The sequence below is a fragment of the Portunus trituberculatus genome, chromosome 17 (assembly GCF_017591435.1).
Source record: "Portunus trituberculatus isolate SZX2019 chromosome 17, ASM1759143v1, whole genome shotgun sequence".
In the NCBI taxonomy this organism is placed as follows: Eukaryota; Metazoa; Arthropoda; class Malacostraca; order Decapoda; family Portunidae; genus Portunus; species Portunus trituberculatus.
The window spans coordinates 16,101,484-16,120,347 of NC_059271.1; the positions used below are offsets into that span (position 1 = coordinate 16,101,484).

Genomic DNA, 18,864 nt, shown 5'->3' on the forward strand with positions numbered 1-18,864 from the left:
GCTCTGCGTTAATCAGTGAATATGTTACAATTTCTCTCTCTCTCTCTCTCTCTCTCTCTCTCTCTCTCTCTCTCTCTCTCTCTCTCTCTCTCTCTCTCTCTCTCTCTCTCTCTCTCTCTCTCTCTCTCTCTCTCTCTCTATATATATATATATATATATATATATATATATATATATATATATATATATATATATATATATAATCATTATATAGACAAACAGTCCTCAACAATAGTTAACAAGTGTGCCTTCAACCACGGGGAGCCATCCAATCCTTGGTGGTTGCGGTGTCACTTCACGTTCCCTCTACCCCTCGTTGCGCTCCCCACGCTGTTCAATCTATCCTGCATGTTTGTACACCTCGTCACTTCCTTGTGGCTGTGTTCCTGGTGCGGGCGTCGCCCTCATCCCTCAGCCGATGGGTCATGACGGCATGCTGGATGGCCCTTGGCTGGGCGGCTCATTTGCGCTTCTCCTCATTATCTCCGACTAGCATATTGTTAGTGGATGTGAACTACGATAATGTAATATTTACTAGCGATGTTCTTGTATGTAACTTGCTCCCTCCTTTGCAATTCCAAGATATTGTTTTTTTTTTTTTCTCAGTTGTAGTGTCTGGCCGCGGTGATGTCCTTTATTGCTCTGCCTGGAAGTCATGTCTGTCTGTGTAGAATGTGCTCTGAAGGTGCCGTTTCCGGGCGACCGTTGCTTCTCGGCTGTACCTCATTTACTTCTCACATACCAGGACCGCTGCGCCGCCGCGAGAGGCGTTTCGCCTTCATCTTGAGTGCCTTCAAGTACACATTTGGAGAAGCAGAATCACAGGCCTCCCATCCTCATGCCCCTCCACACCTACAATGGACGCCCCATTTGTCTCCGCCACAACGCCTCTTTCCGCGGGTGAATTGTTCGGGCGTGTGGCGACTGCCAAAATGTCAGTCTAGCCTCACACCTGCCCTGACGCATTCTCCAACCAAGCTGCACCGAGCTCTCCATTTTCTCCATCTTTCCTGTAGTATTGTGTCCACAAGAGCCGGGTCTCAGATGCAGGGAAGCACAAGTGATGCTACGGTTGTTTTAAAGGCTTGCTTATCCCTTAAAACTCATCATCATCATCATCATCATCATCATCATCATCATCATCATCATCATCATCATCATCACCACCACCACCACCACCACCACCACCACCACCACCACCACCACCACCACCACCACCACCACTATCGCCGCTACCGCCGTCTCCACCACCACCACCACCACCACCACCGCCACCACCACCACCACCAAGTGCTGGGTCCCGTCCGGAGCAGTGCCGGAGCGACCGGTCTGGTAGTGGTCAGACCTGCTCTTGGGCGGGTCTCGTCGCTCGGTTAGGCTGCCTTGAAACTAGATCATGGAATGTAAAGCATTAGAATTCTAGCAAGGGACGTAAATTGGAGTGTTCTTTCCTTGACACCAGTGAACGTACACTGGATATGATGACGCCTTATGGGCGGCAAGACGCTTGGGAAAAGAGTTCATTGCATTGCATGATGACAGTTTAGAATTTCGCATTTAATTTTGAAAGCTAAGAATGGTTTAATATAAATAATTCTCTTCTAAGGATGATGGTTGCTGAAGAAAATTTAAGAAACAGGAGGTAGGAAGTCTTAAGTGCTAAAATTTTTCTTCATGGAATTACAAAATTTGGCCATAGAGACTATTTCTAGTGAAGCGATAGAGGGCAACCACGATGTCTGGAAAAAAAAAAAAGACATGAAAGGAGTTCGAAGGGCTATCAGAGCTACGCACTTTGGGTAATGGTAGTGGCTGGGATGCCTGGGTGCATGTCTCTTTAGTTGCCTTCCTGATCGCGTGCCTGAGCTCCACTTAGGCCACGGGAAGAATAGGAACTGCACAGCAGGCGAAGAAAAAATCACTGGTCATAACAAACTCATTGTTAGCTGAAGTCAGGAAGACCTGAACCACTCGCGGCTGACTAATGGGTAAAAAACATCTTTTATATATGATTTAAAATGAGAAAGAGTGTCAGGCATTTGAGAGGCGGAGCGTGAAAGGAGGAACTTTGCCTATATGGCGGAGAACCTGTGTTTGTGTATCACCTGGAGGAGAGACAAAATCCCCTACTAGATTGCACTAACGGAGTGCACTTCATAAGGTGTCCCTGGTGGTGATAATGGCAATGATTAACTATGATAGAGATTTCTTTGTAAGTCACATGACATTGTACTCTGATATAAGTAATACATATTGCGTATGATATGCATCACACGCTCAGAAGTGGCAACTGCACCAACATGGCACATGTTCTGTCACACTTGCTGGTTCGTGGTATGCGTTGCACAGGCATCTACGTTCTTGTGGTGAACGCACTAGTGCATATGCTGTTGAACTGTGTTTTCCGGCGCGTGTGTTGCTGTGTTTGTGGTTTGTATTTATTTATTTATTATTTTTTTTTTCGTTTACTTGTACGTATAGTGTTTTGTTGCCGATGCGACTGAGAGAGGGGAAGGTGTGTAGCGGTTAGATAGAGGGTTACAGAACAAAGCAAGAGGAGAGAAGGTGAACTCATTAACGTCTGACCTGCACGCTTAAAGGAACTCAGCAGCGGCCGTAAGTGACCACGCGCCTCAGTTGAGCGCTGAAAAAAAAGAAGAGTTGCGGAAGCCGTTAAGAAAACTCATTACCCTGGACGCCCTTTTATTGCCTTGTAAAAACCCAGGATGACCGAGGCGCCACTAGGTGAAGGGGAGACCACTAACACCAGCCTGCCTGCCCGCCTCCAGCTTCGGCATGAACAAACGTACCACCACCATCACCACTACTACCTCATGACGCGGCAGCACCAGGACATTCCAAGACGCCGAGCAGTACTGGCTGAGACGCCGCTTACTTCTTTAAGAACAATTAGGTGTGTATGAGCGTATTGTGTCTCGCAGCGCTCCTCACCTTCCAGGCCAGACCCCCAAAGTGGCGTCCACCTCCTCATTTTGCCAGAGTGCGGACGCCAGCACACGTAATTAACTGGTAAATAGCGGTGGGAAGACGGTGGCTGGCGAACAGTCCGTGTGGGTGACTGCTGGTGCACGGTGGGGCCAAGGCGATCCCCTCCCGTGTTGAGAGGTGCGGTTGCCTCCTGCCCGTTGGTGAGGACGTGAAGGGAGGAGGACGGCGTGGTGGTGGTGAGAGGTAGTGGGAGTAGTGGGGAGGTGTGTTGTGGTGGAGAGGTGCAGTGGTGTTGCTATGGAGAGTGTTATAATTATGGTGGTGAGTGAGTGTTGGGTGTAGAGTGAGAGGACTGACGGGTGGTGTGGTGGTGGGTGAGGTGATGGGGAGTAAGGGGGAGAGTGGGACTTGCGTAAGTGTTAAGCGAGTGTTTAGGGGTGGTGGGTGGAAGAGTAGGTGCTGAGGGAGAGAGTGGGAGTGCTGACATGGTAAGTATAGGTGAGTGAGTGAGTGAGGGAGGGATAGTGGTGGTGGTGATGGTGGGAGAGCGATATTGGCATAGGGAAGGAGAGGAGAGGAACGTCGTCACTATTTTTTTTTTTTTTTTGCCTGCGGCGTGGCTCAGGAGTGAGAGGAAAGTAAAAATATGCATATAATTTGCGTAGCAGGGAGAGGAGAGAGGGAGAAGGAGAGGAAGAGAGATGCGGGTCGCTGGGTAGACAGAGAGAGAGAGAGAGAGAGAGAGAGAGAGAGAGAGAAGTGGAGTGGAGTGGAGTGTGTGTATGTTGCGAGGAGGTGCAGAATGGGAGGAGTAGTGATGGTGGAGGGAGAGACGGAGGTGGAGGGGCGTGGGGGCGAGGACGGGGGCGACCGGTGAGTGGTGTCCAGGCGATGTGTCGGCGGCCCAAGTTTAGTGTGTTAGTCAGCAAGGTCCCCTGTGGTGCTGGAGGTGATGTCACTGACTAGGACAGACAGACGCCCTCCCTGCTCTCTCTCTCTCTCTCTCTCTCTCTCTCTCTCTCTCTCTCTCTCTCTCTCTCTCTCTCTCTCTCTCTCTCTCTCTCTCTCTCTCTCTCTCTCTCTCTCTCTCTCTCTCTCTCTCTCTCTCTCTCTCTCTCTCTCCGCCCACCACTCCTGCTGCAGAGAAGGAAGACCTGAGCCGTTGTCCTGCCTTCCAGTCCGTCCTTGTTTGTTACTGTGGCGAAAGGACACACACACACACACACACACACACACACACACACACACACACACACACACACACCGCGTAGTGTAGTGGTTAGCACGCTCGGCTCACAACCGAAAAGGCCTGAGTTCGAGTCCCGGGCGCTGCGAGGCAAATGGGCAAGCTTCTTAATGTGTGGCCCCTGTTCGCTTAGCAGCAAGTAGATACGGGATGTAACTCGAGGGTTGTGGCCTCGCTTTCCCGGTGTGTGGAGTGTGTTGTGGTCTCAGTCCTACCCGAAGATTGGTCTATGAGCTCTGAGCTCGCTCCGTAATGGGGAAGGCCGTGGTCAATTACACACACACACACACACACACACACACACACACACACACACACACACACACACAGAAAGTCACATCTCGCCTTAGGTCTGAGTCTTTTCCCCGTGAGCTCCAGAGGCCACAACGTGAAAGGATATCAACGTTTGACTCAGAAATGAAGCCAAGTTAAGTCCGAAGCTTCTGCTGCTACTGCTGCTGCTGCTGCTACTGTTACTGCTGCTGCTGCTGCTGCTGCTGCTGCTGCTGCTGCTGCTGCTGCTGCTGCTGCTGCTGCTGCTGCTGCTGCTACTACTACTACTACTACTACTACTACTACTACTACTACTACTACTACTACTACTACTACTACTACTACTACTAACTGGAAGAGGTAGTAGACACCTACCGAAACGATAATTTACTCCCAGTGAGGTTTAATAGCACTAGTTCAAAGGATGCTGTGAACTTTCCTTTAAAGCTAGTTGTGATCTCGCTGAACGTTGTCCTTTGTTTCATAACTTAATGGGTCAGTCACAGCCTGCCCTCTAAAGACAACTCTTCTTCATACAAAACTACATGCACTTACCACACACACCCTTCACTTAAAATTCAAAATTAAGAAATGGCGACTTCAAATCCAGCCTCAGAGTCCTCTTCGTAGGAGGGGATCAGAAATGTCCCCTGGTCAGACTGCTCTCTCGTTGGCTACCCAAAATGTCTTGACACCTCCCTCAACTTCTCATTAACTTGCGCAACATTCGCGGTCTTAGATCTAATTTTCAATCTGTAGAACACCACTAAACGCTACTAAACCTCATCTTCTTTTCCTCACCTAAACACAGCTGTCTGAGATAACTGACAGTAGCCCCTTCTCTGTTCCCTCCTACTTTCTCTATTCTCATTTTCGTTGCAAAGCTGCATGTTGCGTCTATTTGTGCAATGACTTAACTTACTCTCGTGCTCACCCTCTTGAAACTTCCGAGTTTTCCACCATCTGGCTTAGACTCAACAGTCATTGTCTAACTAAATTTATTTGTGCTTTCTATCTCTCCCCTAACTCCTCTGACTATAGTAAATTCTTTGACTATTTAACTTCCAAAGTGGAGCACATTCTGTTCTTTTACCCTTTGGAGATTTCAATGTTCACCACCAGCTTTGGCTTTCATCTCCCTTCACTGACCATCCTGGTGAACTAACCTTCAACTGTGCTATCCTCCAAGATCTAGAGCAACTGGTGCAACACCCTACTCGTATCCCTGACCGCCTTGGAGACACGCCCAACATTCTTGATCTTTTCCTCACCTCTAATCCTTCAGCTTATGCTGTTACCCTATATTCTCCGTTGGACTCCTCTGATCACAATCTCATTTCTGTATCTTGTCCTATTTCTCCAATTTCTCCTCAGGATCTCCCAGAGCGGAGGTGCCTCTGGCGTTTTGCCTCTGCTAGTTGGGGGGGACCTGAGGAGGTATTATGCTGATTTTCCCTGGAATGATTACTGTTTCCGTGTCAGAGACCCATCTCTGTGCTGAATGCATAACAGAGGTGATAGTGTCTGGCATGGAGGCGTACATTCCTCATTCTTTTTCTCAACCTAAACCTTCTAGATCTTGGTTTAACACAGCTTGTTATCGTGCTATACATGATAGAAAAGTTACCACAAAAGGTACTTGAGCTTTCCATCTCCTGAATCTCATGCACTTTATATTTCATGCCAAGTCTGTTCTTCAACTTGCCAAACACTCTTTCATAAATAGAAAATGTCAAAATCTTTTAAACTCTAACTCCTCTCGTGACTTCTGGCATCTGGCTAAAAACATCTCCAGTAACTTTACTTCATCATTTTCCCCTCCTTTATTTCATCTCATCTGTTTCTAAAGCTGAACTCTTCTCTCAAACCTTTGCTAAAAACTCCTCCTTGAATGATTCTGGGCTTGTCCCTCCCTCTTCTCCTCCCTCTGACTATTTCATGTCTTCAATCAAAATTCTTCGTAATGATGTTTTCCATGCCCTCTCTGGCCTAAACCCTCGGAAAGCTTATGGACCTTATGGGGTCCCTCCATTTTTTCTCAAAAACTGTGCTTCCGTGCTTGCATCTTGCCTGGCCAAACTCTTTCAAATCTGCCTATCGACTTTTACCTTTCCTTCTTGCTGGAAGTTTGCCTACATTCAGCCTATTCCTAAAAAGGGTGACCGTTCTAATGCCTCAAACTACCGCCCTATAACTTTAATCTTTTGCGTGTCAAAAGTTTTTTTAATCTATCCTGAATAGGAAGACTCTTAAACATCTGTCACTTCGCAATCTTCTGTCTAATCCTTCAAGGTCGCTCTACTGGTAATCTTCTGGCGTTCCTTACTGAGTCTTAGTCATCCTCTTTTAGAGATTTGGGTAAAACTTTTGCTGCTGCGTTAGACATCAAAAGCTTTTGATAGAGTCTGGCACAAAGCTTTGTTTTCAAAACTGTCCTCCAACGGTTTCTATCCTTCTCTCTGCAACTTTATCGTAAGTTTCCTTTCCGACCTTTTTATTGCAGCCGTGGTAGATGGCCACTGTTCTTCGAAATATATATTAACAGTGGTGTTCCTCAGGTTCCTTTCCTATCACCCACTCTTTTTCTATTATTCATTAATGACCACCTTAACCAAACTTCTTGTTCTATCCACTCCTACGCTGATGATACCACCCTACATCTTTCCACGTCCTTTCAGAGACGGCCAACCATTCAGGAAGTCAACAGATTACGCAGGGACGCCACAGAACGCCTGACTTTTGATCTCTCTAAGATTTCTGATTGGGACAGAGAAAAAAACTTGGTTGTGTTCAATGCCTCAAAAACTCAATTCCTCCATATATCAACTTGGCACAACCTTCCAGACATCTATTCCCTCTTCTTCAACTGACTCCCTCTTCCGCTTTGAATATCCTTGGTCTATCCTTTACTCATAATCTTAACTGGAAACTTCACATCTCATCTCTTGCTAAAACAGTTTTTATGAAGATAGGCGTTCTGCGGCGTCTTCGCCAGTTTTTCTTGTCCTTTCAACTGCTAACTCTGTATGTAGTACTCTTCGCATGTTTTGGAGGGTTCCACTCATACAGCTTTGTTAGATAGGGTGGAATCAAAAGCTTTTCGTCTCATCAACTCCGCTCCTCGGACTGACTATCTTCAGCCTCTTTCTCATCACCGAAATGTTGCATCCCTTTCTATCTTTTATCGCTATCTTCATGCCAACTACTCTTGCTAATTGCATGCCTCCCCTCCTCCTGCGACTTTGCTGCAGAAGGCTTTCTTCTTCCTTTCATCCCTATTCTGTCCAACCCTCTAGTACAAGAGTTAACCAATATTCTCAGTCATTCATACCTTAGACTGGTAAACTCTGGAACTCCCTACCTGCTTCTGTATTTTCATCTTCCTACGACTTGACTTCGTTTAAGAGAGAGGTGTCAAGACATTTGTTCCAGTGTTATGGCTAATTCTTTCAAATCTTTTAGCTGCTGCTGCTGCTGCTGCTGCTGCTAGTAGTAGTAGTAGTAGTAGTAGTAGTAGTAGTAGTAGTAGTATGTGTAAACTGAGGCCTCTTGAGGTCAGTGTTCCAGGTCAAGTGTCTCAGCAGGGGCGATACACGCGTGACCTCTCTCTCCCCTGCCTTCTGAGAGGGACTAACCTTTCCTGACAATTATTTTTTCCCGCTCGACGTCTCCCTTGGCCCGTGACGGCACGTTACAGTGAAGGGAAGGAGAGGAGGTGGAGGTGATGTGTAGAGCCTGTATTCAGCTACACAGTGTTCTCATCATGACTATTTCCAAAGCCCACATCCATTATTTTCACGGTTCTCACAGGTATTTTTCTCAGCGTTTGTGTAGAATCCTTGCTAGACTCTCCTGGGAATCATGGAGACCCTAGAAAGGCCAGGTGAGGCTGTTGTTAGAGGTAGTGGTGGTAAGACGAGGAAACGTTTGAGAATATTGTCCCTGTTAAGTGTCGTGAGTCGTGACTGTTGAGAGAGAGAGAGAGAGAGAGAGAGAGAGAGAGAGAGAGAGAGAGAGAGAGAGAGAGAGAGAGAGAGAGAGTATACTGGACCGGCGCGGCGTAAGAGTTTGTTTTCCCACGGATATTTAACGTTTATTTACACCGAAGGAGGAAAGGAAAACAGTTAACAACAACAATACTAGCAACAGCAATAATGCAACACAAATAACAGCATAAGTATCAAAGATTAAAAGAAATAGAAAGAACAGAAAAGAAAAAATTGGGGAGGGGGTAGCCGTCAAAGTTCCCTGGGCAACACATGTTTGGAGGCGTATGTGACAGGGAAGGGAGGACGGGTTGACACCTCACAGCAGCGCGAGGTCGATTGAGATATTTCCAAACTGTTGTGGAGCGTGTGAGAGCGAAGGGAAAAGGGGCAGGGTAGGAGAGGTTGGCCTGGGAGGATGACAGGGAGAGCGTAGGAGGGATGGTGGGGAGAGGCCGGCAGATGGTGGCGGTCAGATTTTGTTTTGGATGTAAACATGAAGGAAAGGAAACAAGAAGAACTGAATTATTGACATCAAAGGTATGACGATGAAAAGAAGGAAGAAGTGAGCTTGTCTTTGAAACAGACAGACAGTGGCAGGTGAAAATGTTGGCTTAGAGCGAGTGTAACCAGACGACTGTGTGGGCATGGGGTGGCATGGACAGGGCTGGCAAGGGGGAAAAGGAAAGGGAGCCGCCGTCTGTAGACTATGTAGAAGTAGTTGTACGTAGTAATAGTAGAAGTAATAGTATTAATAATAGTAGTAGTTTGAAATTTGTGTAGCTGTGCCAAGTTAGTTGAAGATTAACTAGTGTATTGATTGGACATTATAAAGGTTTAGTGTATTACTATAATGGTGTTGGCTTGGTGGTGTATTGTTGTAGTGGCTGAGTGGCTGCGTGGTTTGATGGAAGAGTTGCAGAGGAGACATTTTATGGACCTTTTGTGGTTCTCTCTCTCTCTCTCTCTCTCTCTCTCTCTCTCTCTCTCTCTCTCTCTCTCTCTCTCTCTCTCTCTCTCTCTCTCTCACACACACACACACACACACACACACACACACACACACACACACACACACACACACACACACACACACACACACACACACACACACACACACACACACAGCCATGCAAGTACCTGTGAAACATACAGGCTTACATGTACACTGTTGCCTCCGGACATAAACTCCTGATGTGCAAGTCAGCCACACTTGCCGCCGCACACCTCCGAGTCACAAAGCACCACTGAGCCGCCCACGTGCCGGAGGCTGCCTCACGTACTGCCTCCTACCGCTGTGAAGTAGTAGTCGCCTCGCTGCATTCGTATCCAGTGCCGTTGTTGATGTCACCGCCGCCCTGCATCACATTAGCGCCGCGCACAACTGATGCTCGCGTGTTTAAGGTGTGTTCGTCGAGGGAAACGAGGAGCTGCTGTGCCCTGGCCGTGTTGGGTCATGTTGGGCCGTGTGCTGTCGCTGACGGAGGGGCGCCAGGCGCGGCGTAATGTTCTCCTCAGGTGTTGCTGTTCGGGTGTTAGTGTGTGTTGTTGTTGTTGCTACTACTACTGTTGCTGCTGCTGCACCAGGAGAGTGTCTGTGCTGCAACTTAGAAGATGTTGTTCAACGTCTGTGATGCTGGTGGTGCTGGTGGTGGTGCTGCTGCTGCTGAAAATTCGATGATTGTCTCTGTGCTGCTAGTGGTGTTCGTGACCGTGGTGATGGAGCTCAGTGCCTGTAATGTTGCTGCTGCTGGAGGTTAGGTATTGCAAAACATTTGTGTCGCTGTGCCAGAGACACTTAGCTAAAGACCTTGAGATTGTATACCCGATCAAGGAATGTTTATCAATTCTCTTCCCTTCATGATTTAAACTCTTCTCAGTTCCCTTCCCCACTTTTCTTTTACCATTCTTTCCTTAGTCTAGGTTAATCCTGACTTGCCAGCGGGGGGGGGGGGGGTGAGAGAGAGATCGTAGTTCTGTGGTACTGACATTACCCGTTTACGACCTAAATTGATGCCGCTCCTTAGTATGGCATTCAGGCAGATATCCATAAGTCAGTGGGTCATCGCTCTCACTCAGTAAATCGCGGAGGCCCAGAGCTGCTAGCGAACATTTTCCCTCAGTGAATACTATGATCATGGACGTGCTAGTGAGGTCCATCCTCACCTCGTAAATCGCCGCACCACCTAACTGGGGTAGAAAGCGAATACCTCCTCCTCGCTAAGCTGGGCTACCGAGTTTCATAATTTAAGGCGCTGTAATAATCTCGTGATAGACACATAGGGAAGTTGGTATCCGCGGCGTGCAGGGCTGCGAGTGTTCGTTAGTTAGCCAGCTCTATAATTACAGAGTGGCAGATGCAGGTGAGGCAAATGATTAGTGCGCGTGAGTTATCCGACAGGTAAGTGAGGGTGAGTGCGAAATAATAAGTGAGGCCAGAGAGGGAGCAACGGCGCAGGAAGATTGTGATGTTAGTGGGTCCGGGAGGTGCATGGCAGTGGCGGTGGCGGTTGTGGTACTGATGATGGTGGTGGTTATAGTAATTGCAGTAGTGCAGGTAGTTGTGGTAGTGCATTTCCTCCAACACCTGCTGGAAATATCAACACGAAATCACTGCCACAACAGGAAAAGACCGCTCCTTTTAGTGGTAAGTACCGCGTCGGAGTTGTACCAGGTGTTATTGTTACCTTCTGGGTGGTAGTCACTCCCGCTATGCTGCCCACAGCCCGCCTCACTACTGGCTTGTTGGCTGGCTGGCCGCGAACCAGGAGACCATAACTCAATATACCTTTCTTTTCTTTCCAGGTAAGCGAAGTGAGAATGAAGCGTTGGAGGTGGACGGGGAAAGGTAAGTTAAGGTGGCGGCGGCAGCACCTTAACTACAGCAGAAAGGCTCTAGTTAAGCTCCAAGGTTCCTGATAATGGCGCTGTGGTGTCGGTGATGGAGGGGCAGTAAAGGGAGGGTCTTCTTTAGCATAGTGTCGCCTTTCCTTGCTAGTCCAGGTAACTTGGATCTGGCACTCTCTCTCTCTCTCTCTCTCTCTCTCTCTCTCTCTCTCTCTCTCTCTCTCTCTCTCTCTCTCTCTCTCTCTCTCTCTCTCTCTCTCTCTCTCTCTCTCTCTCTCTCTCTCTCTCTCTCTCTCTCTCTCTCTCTCTCTCTCACACACACACACACACACACACACACACACACACACACACACACACACACAGAGTGAGGGGGGAGGGGGGAGAGGAGTTCCTTCCTGCTTACAAGTGGTCGTGCACACCGCTCAGGTCACTAACACTTCCCGGAGGTAGTACTATGCAGGAACGTCTTGTCAGGCGTTAGGTAGGCTAAGTTCGTGTGTTGGGAGATGTAAGGAGCGAGTGTTGCCTTTGGTGTGATGCAGTGGTGGTGGAGCGTGTCTGGTGGTAGTGGTGTTGGGGAGCATCTGCCTTACTGCTTGTCATTAGTTGCTGCCAAGACTCGACTGCCCACCATCGCTCGTGGGCATCACTGCCTCGCTTCTTGTGGTCTTTCTGACACTGCTAGGCATCGCGACATACTCTGTACTGCCTTACCCGTATGCACTGCGCATCCAGTCCCTCACTTGTAGGCTGCAGCTGCAGCCATGTCCGGTCCGCGTGCTGTAGCTCCGTAACATTGAGGGATAGCTGGGGTGGATTTGTTTGCGGCGACCTGCGCGTGTCCCGCCCCCCAACCCTATTGTACATCCACCTGCTTGAACCAGTTGTTGGTTTATAGGGGGAAAAAAAAGGCCATTGTCTTGTTAATGTTAGCCTCTTCAGTACCGTGACACGTTTTCATATCTATTTTGCCTAATATATGGTGATTTAATAAAGCTTCAGAAACTTATGTGGGGATTGAAATAGTGAATACTCTGTGCATGAATTTTCTGACCTCCATAGATCTTTCCGAATGTAAATAAAATCGTCATAGCATATACCAAAACTCATGGTAAAGATGCGTCCTAGTACTGAAGGGGTTAATACTGTTAAGTTTCTAGATTTTAAGACAATATATTTTTTTTGTGGAATTTGGAAAGTTTGTTTTAGAATTCAGTAATGTGGGTTTATGTATCTCTCGTTAGCAGCCCTAGCGGATGTTCACATCAGCCACACCGCTAATCTTGCCCTGTGTCTGCCACAGTCTGTGCTGTGCCCCGTCCCGCAGCCATGTGTCCCACCCTACTCGACCCCGGGATTTGGACTCTAAGTACCATTTGGCGTGATGCAACCTTCTCCCTGCCTCTCACCTTTATGAGTTCCTGTTCCATCTCGTGTTGGGGCACACCTGTTGCCGATATGTGACACATGCTCCCACCACCATTCCGCACTTCCACGCGGCACACCGCCACACACCCAGTGTTCGATCCAGTGACCACTGAATACCCGCCATAAACTGGCCATACTTACTTCTCCTCCATCCTATAAGCCTTCCATCACCCTTGTCACCACACCCTTCACTTTCAGTTCATCCTAGATTAACATTTTCATTCGCATCATATCGTCCGCCACCACCAACTCCTTTTCACTTCCAGCTATCATTCACTATAATAGCACTTTGGCCTCCGCTGGTGTGTGTCACCTCACTGGGAGGGATGCCTTGGAGTACATATACCACACGGCACAGTATAAACTGTCCAGTGAAATATCAGAACCCGTTTTTTTTTTTTTTCAAAAACATCTTGGAATATTTCATTAGAGATATTTTTATTTTTGTTAGAAATTAAATTCCACCCAGAAAAGAAATCCCTGCCTCTACTTACGTCCAGTCCGAAGGAGTGCCAGGAAGGTGGAGAAAGGAACGACATTTGCCTTGTGAAGGATGTGCAGCGTGCAGTGTTCCGCATTCAGTATCCTTTGATAAGTATTTGTGTGAGGTGGTAGCAGTGGTGTGCTTATTTTGGGTGGTTGTCAAGTCATGAATAGGGAATTTTAATATTTTTAAACTGAGGAGCCGCTGGCAGTTAGCAGGAACATGGTGTTCCTCGCCCAGCCACCCACAGCCGCTCCCATCCGCAGTGTATCTGGCTTATGATGCTACAGGCCCAGCAAACATGTGTATGTGTGCCTGTGTGCATTTCAGTATATATACATCCTCACTTGTGTGTAGGTACGTGTTTGCATACGTGCTACTGCATGGCCGTGACTGCGTGTGCTCATACACTATTTTTATTTTTATTTTATTTCGGTGCGCTCGTGTGCATACATACATAAGGTTACGTCCATGTATTTTGGTGTCTTGCATATTATAAAGAGGTGCTGGGCGAGACCATGTTCCCGCTGTGGCTGACAGAGAAAGGCTGACGTTAGCCTGTTAGCCTGAGAACACTATATATTAATGGCGACGCTTACAAGGTGTTGATGACACTGGAGCGGCGTGAAGAAAGCGATCATTGTTGGCACAGTAATGAATGCTCGCGATAAACTAGACAACCCGAAATTCTTTATTAGGAGAGATGACTTGCTCTTCTGCAGGAGCGCGAGTGTGTAGAGGGGAGACGGCTGTGTGGCGACCCTCCATGTGGTGGTGTGGTCGCAGTGCCTTACCCGAGCAGAGAGTTGCTTGAATACTGCTGAAGCTTTTATGAAAATGTCTAGTGATGCCTGAGTCTCCAGGATGCTGTCAGGTGGACCTGCCTGACCAGTGCAGCGTCTACGCCACCGGCTTGACCAGAATATTTTGACTCGGGCCACCAGACGACCAGTTCCTAATGCTGCCCAAGGGTAATGTGTTCAGCTCCTCCCACTGCGATGTACTTTGCCTTGTTACTGACGCACAGGCAGCCTGCACCGCAACGCCTTTGAGTACAGTTTGGGTCGTGCTACAGTCATTAGCTTCCCGCTCAAATTAACACTTAGGAAGGTGAGGAAAACTCCTCCCACGCGGAGGCTGACCTACTGGCGCCAGGCACTGTTCGCGCCACACACTAACGTAATGGCAGGCATGGCTTGGGAGAACCAGCCGCTGCCCATTCTCCTGTGTGTGTGTGTGTGTGTGTGTGTGTGTGTGTGTGTGTGTGTGTGTGTGTGTGTGTGTGTGTGTGTGTGTTCAAGTTCAAGTTCAAGTTCAAATGTTTATTGCCAATCAATTACAACATTTAATTATCTTAATAAACAGAATAAATGGCACAGTCTGCCGAGCCAGGACTCCATGGCAGACAGATTTGCTATTGTAACATATGCACACCTATTATAGACTCATACAACAACTACACAGTAGGTTACACACTCACACCTACATACACACAAATATTAATTATTGTGGCATACGATATATTACACACTTGCATATACACATACAAAAATTTGTTATAATATACAGTGCAATAATTTACACATGTACCGATAGCTTTACATGTTAATACATAAGTTATGGGTGTAAGATTTGTTATGTTCCTGTGGCTTGGAGAGAGTAAAGGTGATTTTTTATTCTCTTTTTGAAAACACTGGTGGTAATACTATCAAGGTCTTGTTTGATATGATGTGGTAAAGTGTTCCATATTTGAGGACTTACGTACATTATACTGTTTTTATAAAGGATGGTGCGGAATGGGTGACAAACTAAATTGTTAATGTTGCCTCGAGTATGGTACACGTTAGTTGCAATACTGAAAAGGATGGTATTTCCAGAATACAAAGTTATGTGTCTATATATACAAAGTAGTAGAAAATATTTATGAATAAAAATGAAATTAAGCAATTTGTTTGTGTTTAATACTTGACTAGTGGAATCATATTTTCCCATAAAAAACATACATCGGATTACTTTATTTTGGGTAATAGTTATTATTTTCAAGAAAAACGGCCAAGTGGATCCCCAGACAGATATACAGTACATGAGATGCGGATAACAGAGAGTGTAGTATACTGACATTAGTGCCTCTTTTGTGAGTTGATGTCTAACCCTGTACAGCACGCCACATAATTTTGACAATTTGAGGTTTACAGATGCTATGTGATGGCTCCAATTCAAGTTCTCATCTATGTGAATGCCTAAAAATTTTGTATGACTGACTTTAAGTATTAAATTGTCATTTAATTTTACAGGAGGAATTTCATATTCTAATGATCGGTTTTGAAATAGGATGTAATTAGTCTTAGTTATATTCAGCATTAGTTTGTTTGCCTTCATCCACTGATTTATAAGAAGTAATTCTGATGTTAGATTTTTATGCAAGCTTTTCAATGATTTCTCTGCTATTAATAAGTTTGTATCATCTGCATAAATGACGAACTTAGATTTGGAGCTAGCATGTACAATATCATTGATATATACCAAAAATAATATAGGGCCTAGTATAGATCCCTGTGTGTGTGTGTGTGTGTGTGTGTGTGTGTGTGTGTGTGTGTGTGTGTGTGTGTGTATGTTTACATAGTTGTGGTTTAAGGGATGGGAGTAAACTCATGGTGTCCCGTCTCTATATCTTTTATCAAATTTCTCCTGAAAAGTGTGTGTGTGTGTGTGTGTGTGTGTAATTCACCACCACGGTCGCCTGTTGGTCACCTAGCCAGTCTTCCCCATTACGGAGCGAGCTCAGAGCTCATAGACCGATCTTCGGGTAGGACTGAGACCACAACACACTCCACACACCTGGAAAGCGAGGCCACAACCCCTCGAGTTACTTCCCATACCTATTTACTGTTAGGAGAACAGGGGCTACAAATTAAGAGGCTTGCCCATTTGCCTCGCCGCGCCGGGAATCGAACCCGGCCCTCTCGACTGTAGTGGTGCTAACTACTACACTACGCGGTGTGTGTGTGTGTGTGTGTGTGTGTGTGTGTGTGTTTCACTGTTTGATCTGCTGCAGTCTCACGAGACAGCCAGACGTTACCCTACGGAACGAGCTCAGAGCTCATTATTTCCGATCTTCGGAACAACACCGGGACAACAAGGTCACAACTCCTCGATTTACATCCCGTACCTACTCACTGCCAGGTGAACAGGGGCTACACGTGAAAGGAGACACACCCAAATATCTCCACCCGGCCGGAGAATCGAACCCCGGTCCTCTGGCTTGTGAAGCCAGCGCTCTAACCACTAAGCTACCGGGCGTGTGTGTGTGTTTCACTGTTTGATCTGCTGCAGTCTCTGACGAGACAGCCAGACGTTACCCTACGGAACGAGCTCAGAGCCCATTATTTCCGATCTTCGGATAGGCCTGAGACCAGGCACACACCACACACCGGGACAACAAGGTCACAACTCCTCGATTTACATCCCGTATCTACTCACTGCTAGGTGAACAGGGGCTACACGTGAAAGGAGACACACCCAAATATCTCCACCCGGCCGGAGAATCGAACCCCGGTCCTCTGGCTTGTGAAGCCAGCGCTCTAACCACTGAGCTACCGGGCGTGTGTGTGTGTGTGTGTGTGTGTGTTATGGGGTAAAAAAAATCGCATTACGTGACACCACTTGACTGGTGTCTCCTGTAGGGAACACAGGGCCAGTGTAGCACCAGCCATCCTGGATGAGCTAGCACTGCAGCGTGATGGCGGCGGACAGTGAACACTGGGTGGACGGCATCAGCTCTTGACACTGCTTGCGTGAGGCATTGTTGCCGTGATGCTGCATGTTCTTGCTCCAATCTCTGGTATTTGCGGCTATAAATCACATAGTGAAGGCGCTGTAATATGCTATGGAGAAGCTCTGCAACTATACTACTGCTTGTGTCCTATCCTTGCTCCTTGTTTTTATCTGGCATTGTGTCTGTTTCTTCCACTGGTATTCTTTAACACCTGTTTCTGTACTTCTTTCCTCCATCTGTTTCCTTCACACTTTTACTTCTCATACTCTCACTTCCTTCGTCCATCCCTCAGTCCCCCATTGTCATTCACTCTGCACACCACCACCACCACCACCACCACCACCACCACCACCACCACCACCACCACCACCACCAATTACCACAACAACAAAAAAAAAAACACCGAGAACAACATGAACTACGGTCTCTCTCTCTCTCTCTCTCTCTCTCTCTCTCTCTCTCTCTCTCTCTCTCTCTCTCTCTCTCTCTCTCTCTCTCTCTCTCTCTCTCTCTCAAGTTCTTTGAAAATTGCTCAAGCTGGACCCGTTTCTTTTTACCGCCATTGCCGTCCCCCGCCACCACATGCCTGAGGGTCAGGAGTCGAGGGTGGAATTACGCGGCCACAGTTTTACAGAGGGACGATGTTCGCCACACGAGTGACCGCAAGAGAGTCGCAGTTATTTTCTCTTGTTGGGATGAGTTTTGTAGCGTGGCAGACAGAACGAAGGATCCTTTAGTGCCTTAACGTCCCTTGGTCCATTCACTTGTTCCCCTCGCTCCTTTTTCTCTACCCTCCCGCCTCCTCTCCCTCACAGCTCGTGCTTCTTCACTGCTGCCACGAGACTGACTTACACACCCACCCTCACATCCTGTCGTCACTGCCTCCTACCACTTTATTTTCTGCAGCACACTTTACCACCACCACCACCACCACCACCACCACTGCCAGGATTTCGCCATATTCTGTTGTTTCCTTCATGCCTGCCGCACACCGTATCATAGGATGCCCCGCGGAATGTACAACTGTCTCTTTTAGTCATCCTCCTCACGACTCTTGGCTGAATCTTTCTTGGAGTTTATGGCTCCTTCCTTTCCTCTTCTCTGATTTTTTTTTTTTTCCCTTTCTCCCTGTTCCTTCTTCCGTGTTGACCCTGTTCCTTTCCTTGCCTGGAGGCGTGGCCCGGCAGTCTGGCCTCGGTGCCCCTCGGCTGCTGCTCATCTGGAGACAAGTGAATGACTAATTAAAACTTTAGTGAGGTGGCTATGTCGTGCCGTCCCGCTGCGGCTATTTTCTTCGCTAAATAAGAATGTCACCTTGTGTACTTACTTGGCTTTGTGCAACTTTATATTCAATGTGTGTGTGTGTGTGTTTGATCATATATATATATATATATATATATATATATATATATATATATATATATATATATATATATATATATATATATATATATATATATATATATATATATATATATATATATATATATATATATATATATATATATATATATATATATATAACCTTTGGCCCTGATCCTTCCTTCCGGGACGCGGGTGAAGGGGACGGGTGGGTGGGGGTCAGGGGCAGGGGAGGAGTGTGAGAGGAGAATGGGGGAGCACAGACACGGGGAGGGAGCACACGAGCGGGAGTTAAAAGGGGAAAAAAAGATGATGGTGGCTGCAGGTCGGGCAAAACGCTGGCCGTGTATTTTTTGGCGTCTGTTTGGAGTAAAGTGTTCCCCGCCGGCCGGGTAGTTTTCACTGTGTCGCTCTGACGGCACAAAATGTTTTAACATTTTTCGACGATTTGGATGGCCGTTTGGGTCGGAAAAAAAAGGTGTTCTGACAAAGCGTTTTTATATGGAGTTTT

General features: G+C 47.0%; 1 protein-coding gene across 2 annotated transcripts in view; it reads left to right on the plus strand.

Annotated features, from left to right (window-relative positions):
• The window catches only part of LOC123504761, a 229,214-nt gene that overhangs the window by 162,697 nt on the left and 47,653 nt on the right, over positions 1-18,864 (plus strand). The window contains exon 6 of one of the 2 annotated variants that reach the window (XM_045255564.1): positions 11,260-11,419. The exons of the other annotated variant lie outside the window; for it this stretch is intronic. Within the exon in view, the coding sequence (XP_045111499.1) occupies positions 11,260-11,373 (114 nt within the window). The 3' untranslated portion in view covers positions 11,374-11,419. Of the gene's footprint in view, positions 1-11,259; positions 11,420-18,864 lie in introns of those variants that run through there. 2 annotated transcript variants of the gene reach the window in all.